Genomic DNA, 9,004 nt, shown 5'->3' on the forward strand with positions numbered 1-9,004 from the left:
TGGCCTTTGAAGGAAGAGGGAGCTCTCAGAGGCACAGGCTGATGAAGAGCAGAAGAGATGAGGATCAAGAACTGGCCATCCTGTGTAGTGGTGGAGGTGATCTGGACAAGAACCGTGTGACATTTGAGCAGCTGCGTGTCTGGACAGGGGTGGGAGGCACAGTTGGAGACCGAGTCCCGGCAGTCTGTCAAAGGGGCTGATGGTGCCTCTCAACCGCTGAGCAGGGTCTGAGGTTGCCTTGCTCTTCCTAAGAAGCATGTGTTTTTCATCCTTGAGGTCAGGAGAGAAGGTGAGGACCGGCTCTAGATCACTGGTGGAATGCTTGCCTAGCGTGGGCAAGATCCTGGGTTTCACCCCCAGCACTGCCACAGGGACTGGGGCTGGGCAGACACTGGCAACTGAGAAAGTGCGCTAGGAATCGTCGAAGTCCCCTCCCCATTTCAGTTTTCTTGGTTCGAGACAAGCCAACTCCCAACTACAAGTGAGGGTACGATGACGGAAGTGTGAGGAGAGCGGTGGAAACAGCCATCCGGTGGCAGTGGGAGATCCCATCCGAAAGGGCAAGATTCTGAACTTGGTCCCTAGGTTCCTGCTTAATATGGCCACTGTCCATCTGTCCAGCCTCTCCCTCAAACCCTCTCTGCCTTCCCTTCTAGCTGCATTGGCCACTTTCCAGGTTGGAGACAACTCCAGGAGCTTCTCAGCTTTCCCTCTGCCGGCATCATCCTGCCCTTGCTGGCTGAGGGGCCTGAAAGACACGTGTCTGGATGTTCCTGGGATTGAGAGACAGGCCAGTGCATGATGGGGTGGCGAGGAAGGCTGAGAGGAGGGAGTCGGCAGTGAAACAAGCTAGGAGTTATGGACACCTTTCTCTGTGAGGTTTCCGCTGTTACCAGGTGCATGTTCATGCTAGGAAATACATATCTGGTACAGAAGGCAGGAAAGGTGGCGAGTAATGGGTGGCCAAGGAAGGCCTTCCTGAAAGGGGACATTTGAGCTGACATAGATGAGCCACATAGGCTTGTGGACAAAGAGGGATGTAGTTGGGGAGATGGCAGGGCACAGAATCAAGCGGATCATGCTTAGTGTGTCAGGGTGGTTGGAGCAGAGTGTGGCTGTGGAAAGGAGAAAGGGTGAGGGCTGGGAGGGCCCTAGCTTACCGGCTTCTGCCTGATCTCTTCATCCAGGTGATCATACAACACTCATGGCCCAGTGGTTGGGAACCATAGGCTGTGCTCTCACTCGTGTGTTAACTGACCCTTGGACTGCTGTGTCGGAAACAAGCTGTAGGTCCCATCTCTGCCAGGTGTCGGTGATGTTCCAGGGAACTGAGAGCACACAGCTAGTAGAGGACAAGCCAGGAACTGGGCTGAAAGAGCTGGAGGGAGTTGGCAAGGAGCAGTGACTTCAGGGAGATGGGGGTTTTGAAAGCTGTCGGGAGATCAGAGATGTCTGAGTGCCTCTGAAGTCGGGGGCCTCTGAATCACAGAGCAGGATCAGGAGAGAAGGAAAGCAGCTGTGAGTGCAGAGATACAGGGCTTGTCTGGCACGGGTCAGGCTCTGCTAGGTTCCATCCCTTACTCAGAGGGCTGCCAAGGGAGATAGAGGGAGGTGTGAGGCAGTGGTAAACGCAGTGGCCAACCCATTTCTGCCAAGTGGTGGTGGTGGGGAGAGCGGGTATTGTGTTTGGCTGTGATGAAAGGTATACCTACAGAGCTGTTGTGGGGTTGTAACCTGTGTTCTGTGCGCCCCGGTATTGGGGCTTGGGATGCTCACCCAACCACTGGGCCATGAGTGTTGTATGCTGCCTTAAGCATGCTCCTCAGCTGTATGAAGGGGACTCAAGAGTTCAGGAAGAGCACCAGCTTGGAATCAGTGTCACAGAGATGCCCTCTTCTGTGGCTCTCAGCTCGAGTCACTTTGACCAGAAAGCATGTCCCTTTCTGTCAAGCTTTGTTTTCAAAAGGGCCCAAGAGTGCCACTGATGAGGACAAGCCTGGGATGCTTTGAGCAAGTCTGTATATGAGGAAGCCCCTCATACCAGTGTTTATTTATATATATCCTTTTCATACGATCAAGTTAATATGTATACAGAGAAGAAATTAAAATTATTCTGCCTTTTCCCAGTTGCCACCCGTGAGAATTTTATGCCTTGACACTAAGGAAAGAATCCCAGTAACAGTTTGAGGAGGCCTTTTTGTGTTCTCCACGTGCCCTACCTTGCCCTCTGCCCGCTCCCTTTGCTTTCTCTGGTTGGCCACCAGGTGTCGCTCTGGTCAGGGCTTTAAGCTTCAAGGTTTAAAGTTGTTTGACCAGAGGACATTGCCAGGTTTTTCTGGGATTCTGGGTAACCTGGCTCTCCCTTCAGGGTTATGAGTCCCTTCTGATCTTGGGCCAGGGCAATGCCTGACTCTGTGTATTCCCTGTCCTGATCAGATCAGAGGAAGCAGGTGTTGTTAGGGCCCAAACGTGGAAGCAAGACTGAAAGGAAGCAAAGAAGCCTGACCTGCTGAGTAGTGGCCGAGGCTGGGGAGGAAGCAGGGAAATGTGAGACAGGGACTTGGTAGCCTGAAGTCAGGTGGGAGGGCAGAGGGATGGTGTGACCTGAACCTAAGACAAGCACACTGCGGCAGAGAAAACAGGTTTTTTCCTTCCTCTGGAATTGTCCTTTTGAACGACAGCTAGTGGCAGCCTCAGGAAGTCTCAAAGTTAGGTATGAGGGTCTTTTATAGAAATGACTCTGGAAGTTAACTCTCCTCCACTCACCCTCAGTTCCATCACTCCCAGGGGGGCTTTGTTTGTGTTTTTGCAGTCTGAGGATTGAACCTCCGATTGCAGGCATGCTAAGCAAGTGCTCTGTCATCGAGCTATATTCCTGTCCTTTAAAAGCATTATTACTTTTTGTTATTATTATTATTGTTTGTTGTCGTTTGAGACAGGGTCTCACTAGGTAGCCCTGGCAAGACTGCAACTTGCTATGTAGATGAGGCTGCCCTTGAACTTCAGTCCTTCTGCATCAGCTTCCCAAGGAGCTGGGATTACAAACCTGGACCACAGCCCAGCCCACTGGGCCTTTGTTAATCTTTTTGTCATCATGGGCAACCCAGGTTTGAGGATTTTCTCTGGCCTTAGCAGAAAAAGCAAGCACCAAGAGTCTCATCAAGATCCTAGGAGATGGTGTGGGGGTGGGGGAGGCTGGTTTGTAAGGCATCATGGGAGGGAAGGGAAGGCATGATGCCCTGATGAGCTTTTCCATAAATGTGTTCCCTTGTCCTGCAGACCCATAGGAAAGCCTGGCCTTCCTCTTGCTGTAGAGACAGAAATTAGTCTGTTTAGCACTAGGTGTAATGTTTGAGAACTGCCTGATGTCTATCCTTTCTCAGTCAGGGATTCATCTCTCTGCTTTCTTCCTCATAGCCGCTCCAATGACGGGGTGTAGCCCTGTGTTTGCCATGCAGCACATTGTGGGTGTGCCCCATATGCTGGTACGAAGAAGCTTCCTTGGAACGGAGCTCCTTATGACAAGGACTCTGTGCAGTCCAGGTCCCAGCCAGCCCAGAGAGAAGCGACCAGAGGCTGCAGCCTTAGGGCTGTATCACCGCCTCCCAGCTTTGGGAAGAACGCTGGGCCACACCATTCAGCAACAAGCAGCCTCCACCGCCAAGGCTTGGTGGGAAAGATATGAAGAGTTTGTGGGACTCAATGAGGTCCGAGAAGCTCAGGGGAATGTGACTGAGGTGAGGCGGGAGCCAAGGTGGCTGGCTTTGCCTTCGTCTTGGGAAACACGGCTGGGTCTAACAAAAAAGTTCCCAGCTGCCTATGTGGTGGCAGTTGGGAACTGTATGGACACTTTGGTCTTTTGTGTTTGAGACAGGGCCTTACATATCTCTGGCTGGCCTTGGAATCCCTAGGTAGCCAAACTCCTGATCTTCCTGTGTCTACCTCCTGCGTCTTGGGATTGCAGATCGGTCCATCACAACCAGCCTTTCTCCTTTCTGAGACAGGGTTTTATCCTGAAGTCCAGGCTTGCCTGGAACTTACAATATATTCCAGCTGGCTGTAAACTTGTGATCTTCCTGCCCCAGAGCTGAGATTATAGGTGTGGGTCACCACACCCAGCTCAGACTTGCCTTTTCTTAAACGTCACTGGTAGAAATATTTGACTCTTCCTCATGTGGTAATCTGGATCTGTGCTACTGAGGTGAAATGTCTGTCTCTAGTAATTATACCCACTGCTCTGTGAGAGCACTCAAGTACTGAAAAGTGCCTGGCTAATGACTCCCCTTGTATTAGACCAGCGAATCGTCCTTCGTGGACTGCTTTCCTATTGCTGTAAAGGCACAGGACTCTGGGAAGCATCGTGTTAGGAAGTGGACAGCGCTGCCTGTGGTTTTCAAGTCCTTGGTGGCAGCAGGAATGCATCAAGTCACTGGTCTCCACTCAGATGCAGAGCAGTGTAGCAAGGTGGGAAAGCTAGGGTTTAGGCACGTGGTTGTCTCTTCTCCTTAGAAACTATCTGTACCAGTGAGTTTGGCTGAGTTGAAATTTCCAGGGCCATCAGCTGGAGCCTAGAGGGTTGCTTTGATGGTGGTACCGTAGGCCTCAGCAACACACTGGAAACAGCGTAAGAACATGGGTTCCTCGGGTGGTTCCCATCAGACAAGAGTTGGCTGGTTTGGGACAAAGATTGTGCCACTGTTTGCTTTTTCCAAGTTTCTCAGGGGCATGTTATTTCTGCTTGAATGAATAAACCCAGTGCTTTGCATGGGCGTGGCCTGCGGCTGCATGTTGAGCATGCCAGACCAGGATTATCGTCCAAGGACTGTGTCTACCTTTCACAGTGACACCCCAGTGACCTCTTTTCAGCTGCTGCCTCCTTAGCTATGGAGCTGAGCCTGTGTGGGGATGGACAGAAAGGGCTGATGGCATCTGACGTTCTCTCTGCAGGCAGAGAAAGTGTTCATGGTGGCTCGGGGCCTTGTCCGAGAGGCCCGGGAGAATTTAGAGGCGCAGCAGGCTAAGCTGAAGGAGGTAAGGGACCGTTTGGACCGGGTCTCCAGGGAGGACAACCAGTACCTGGAACTGGCTACTTCGGAGCACAGGATGCTGCAGGTGAGCCCCTCAGGAAAGAGCCCTCGCTCACCGGCACAAGGCCCCAAGCATGGCAGGGTGCCGAGGTGTTGATAGAGGCTCCTGTGGTGGTCATGGCCCCAGGCTTCCAGAGCCTGTCTGCCTGCTCTTTCCTGAGTACTGCAGAGTACTGACTGACACCCAGACTACTGAAGAGAGAGAGTATGGAGGTCCTGGCTCAAGGAGTCCCACATGCTTATTTCCTATAGACATGTTCTGCATGACTGCCCAGGGGGAAGATCATGTGGCTCCCTTTCATGCTCCCTTCATTCATTCACGCAGCAGGTGTTTGTGGACCAGGGGCAGGGGCGTGGCTCCTGTGCCAGTGGCTGCCGTCACAAGGCTCCCTGTTGATGTCTGACACCACTTTGCTCCCACAGGAGGAGAAGAGGCTCCGCGCAGCATATACACGTGCAGAGGACTCCGAGCGGGAGAAGTTCTCTCTCTTCTCTGCAGCTGTGCGGGAGAGTCACGAGAAGGAGCGCACACGGGCCGAAAGGACTAAGAACTGGTCCCTCATTGGGTCAGTTCTCGGAGCTTTGATCGGTGTGGCCGGCTCCACCTATGTCAACCGTGTCCGCCTACAAGAACTGAAGGCCTTACTCCTGGAGGCACAGAAAGGGCCTGTGAGTCTCCAGGAGGCCATCCGGGAACAGGCTTCTAGCTACTCCCTCCAGCAGAGAGACCTCCAGGACCTTATGGTGGATCTGAAGGGCCTGGTGCATGCTGGGCAGGGCCAGGGCTCTGGGTCATCAACAGGTACCTCTTCTACCCGAGGAAAAGACATAGATGTCCTTTCAGCTGCCATGAGAGAGCAGCTCAGCCATTCCCAGGAGGTCCGTTCCTGCCTAGAGGGTTTACAAGAGCAGCTTGATGGCCTGGAAAAAACTTGCAGTCGAATGGCTGCGGTGGTTCAGCTTGTAAAGGCTACAGCACATCCGGGCCTGGTGGAGCCAGTAGACGGGGCCCTGCCTAGCTCTGTGCTGGAACAAGGGAGCATGATCTTGGCCCTGTCTGATGTGGAGCAGAGGCTAGGAGCCCAAGTCAACAGGAATACTATCTGCAGCACACTGGTCACCTGTGTGACTTTTGTGGCCACGCTGCCTGTGCTCTACATGCTGTTCAAGACCAGTTAGCCCTGGGATCCCTCTTCAAAGGGGCCTAACGGTGAATGTGGCTTTTGTTGGTGGGATAATGAATCTTGAGGTACACACAACCTCAGACTGAGTACCATCTGAGGGGCTCACCAGCAGGTACATTTTATTGTGTAGGTAATACTTACATTAATTGTCAAAACTTTGTGCAAATGTCCAATTAAAATATCTAAGAATTTGTATTATTTAGAAGAGTTTTACAGCCGGGCAATGGTGGCACATGCCTTTTATCCCAGCACTCAGGAGGCAGAGGCAGGTGGATCTCTGTGAGTTCGAGGCCAGCCTGGTCTACAAGCAAGTTCCAGGACAGGCTCCAAAGCTACACACAGAGAAACCCTGTCTCAGAAAACCAAAAAAAAAAAAAAAAAAAAAAAAAAAAGATTGTTACATCGGACTCAGTTTTGTCATTGACTCCAGAAATCTGGGATTTGGGGTTCAGCCTGGAGTGACAGAACTTACCCCTTTAGTTCCTTTCTTATCCCATCCTGGTCCTGGCTCAGGACTGTGTTAGACGAGGTCATCCCTGAGGTCTGGATTCTCACTTCGAATATCCCGATTTGCCCTCCGCTTGTTTGGCCTTCCTAGCCTGGTGCATAGCTGTCTGCCTGGGGTAAGGAAGAGAGGGACTTCCTGGTTCTGATGCTAAAGTGTGCTCAGAGGGAAGGAAGGAAGGGATGGGGACATCATTACAGATCCATGGCTTGTCTGCATCCCTTATGCTCTGGTCCCATGCAGCCTGGGACCCTCCAAAGGCATGGGCAGAGTTCAGACCCATGCTGGTAGCAGCGTGGAGAAATAGTTAAAGGTACAGCGAAACATGGGTGTGGACCGCCCTGAGAACCCTGACCTCTCTTTTCAGAGGGAACAGTGACCCTTGACTTCCTCAGCTAAATGGTGTGGGAGGCCTTGTGTAAACAGAATTTGTGGAGTGTTGCTCTGTGCCTGAGTATTAGAGGTCCAGAACCATAGTGGAAAGTCAGTCTAACAGCCTCCCTGGAGTGTACCCCCACCCCAGCGTGCACCAAGGCTGTGTGCTTGGGGGGGGTGCTTGTTTGTGCCTGTGGAGCCACAAGTGTTTCCCACGAGGACCCCTATTCTCTAAACAGTAAATGTGGCCCAAATGGCTCCTCAGGGTCTTTGAACCTCTGAGAACCTAACCTCTCAGTCATTTGGTTACTTCATTCTCAGTATACAGGGGTTCCCTAGGCGTGAGACAACCCCAGCACCCAAGGGTGTGTTCATACTCCTGAAGGTCCAGGAAGCACCACATCTGTGTACAGATGAGGAAGGCTGTGGAGAGTTCAGGCTCCCCTCTGGGATAAAGTTAGTTCCAACGGGTATACATTGATGAAGTGGGTGTGAGGGGAGCGGACTCCCCACATGTGAAAGGGACTCTTAGAAGCTGTAGAAGTAGGAAGTGGGAGTCAGGGTAGACTGTCCTAGCTGAGGTGGGGATAGACCTGGGAGGCCTGTGAAGCATAGGAGTGCGGAAAACAGGTTGTAGGGCCGGGTTGTCACAATGATGATGTCCTAGGTGACTGGAATCAGGTGCTGAAAGTGGGGGGTGGAGGAAAAAGAGAGGTGATCTGAGACCCAGGGGAAGGATATTTTGGAAACCAGGAAGATGAGTGGAAGGACCCTGTCTTAGTCAGTCTCTATTGCTGTGATGAAACATCATGACCGAAAGCAAGTTGGGGAGGAAAGGGTTATCTGCCTTATGTTCATCATGACAGAAGTCAGAACAGGAACTCAAACAGCGCCCGGAACCTGGAGGCAGGAGCTGATGCAGAGGCCATGGAGGGTGCTGCTTACTGGCCTGCTCCTCATGGCTTATCTGAATAAGCCTGCTTTCTCAGAGAAAGCAGGACCACCTACCTAGGGGTGGCTCCACCCGCAATGGGCTGGGCCGTCCCCCATCAATCACTAATTAAGAAAGTGCCCTACAGCACCATCTTATATGGAGGGATTTTTCTCAGTTGAGGTTCCCTTCTGTCAGCTAACTCAAGCTTGGTCAAGTTGACATCAAACAAGCCAGCACAGCCCCCAACCCCACCCTTGAGATGGCAGTGGAACAGGAGTGTGGCATCAGCTCCGAGTACAACCTCCTATGTAAGGCTTCCCTGCTGGAGAGCCCTCTAACCTTAGAGGCTTCTGTATATATGGCAGATTTTGCCTTTCGGGATGTTGTGCCGATGGCCTTGAGCTAAAAACCTCCAAAAGCCCTCAGGACGGGTCAGGTGCTGGCTTACAGATTGCGTAGGCAATGCGCCTCGGGGAGAGGACCTCTGCATAAGGTTTCCTGCCCAGGAAGACCCAGGTGTTTTCCAAGGAGGGAGTCCAGACTTGCTCAAGGCTTCTGATTTCTGGATGGCTCAAGGTACAGGCCTTGGAGGAAAGGAAGGGAGACCCCACTTAACGCACCACGCAGCCAGTGTGCCCTGCTTTCAGAGCCCAGCTATGGGTGGTATCACCCCCACTTGTGGGTGAGCAAATAGGTCGGGGGAGGGGTGTCAGGTTACAAAGGCTTAGTGATGGCGCAAACTAAGTCCAAAGCCCGGGCTCTCCTCAAACAGCTAGGGGTGGGGACCGGAAGGAGAGGTTGGGGGTTGCGGAGTCCTGGGTGAAGGAAAGGTGGGCCGGGCCAGGTGAGAAGAGGAGAAAGCTGGCGCCTAGGAGTTCAGGTGAAGAAAGTTGGGGAAGGATGGCCACTAGCGCCAGAA

General features: G+C 52.4%; 1 protein-coding gene across 2 annotated transcripts in view; it reads left to right on the plus strand.

Annotated features, from left to right (window-relative positions):
- Positions 1 to 6,469, plus strand: part of Ccdc51 (coiled-coil domain containing 51) — a 17,882-nt gene extending 11,413 nt beyond the window's left edge. For both annotated transcript variants that reach the window (XM_036194224.1, XM_036194225.1), the window contains 3 exons: positions 3,418 to 3,737; positions 4,948 to 5,112; positions 5,511 to 6,469. In XM_036194224.1, the coding sequence (XP_036050117.1) occupies positions 3,418 to 3,737; positions 4,948 to 5,112; positions 5,511 to 6,266 (1,241 nt within the window). In that variant the 3' untranslated portion in view covers positions 6,267 to 6,469. The remainder of the gene's footprint in view (positions 1 to 3,417; positions 3,738 to 4,947; positions 5,113 to 5,510) is intronic.
- Positions 6,470 to 9,004: the final 2,535 nt, after the last annotated feature.

This window comes from Onychomys torridus, chromosome 7 (assembly GCF_903995425.1).
Source record: "Onychomys torridus chromosome 7, mOncTor1.1, whole genome shotgun sequence".
Taxonomy (NCBI): Eukaryota; Metazoa; Chordata; class Mammalia; order Rodentia; family Cricetidae; genus Onychomys; species Onychomys torridus.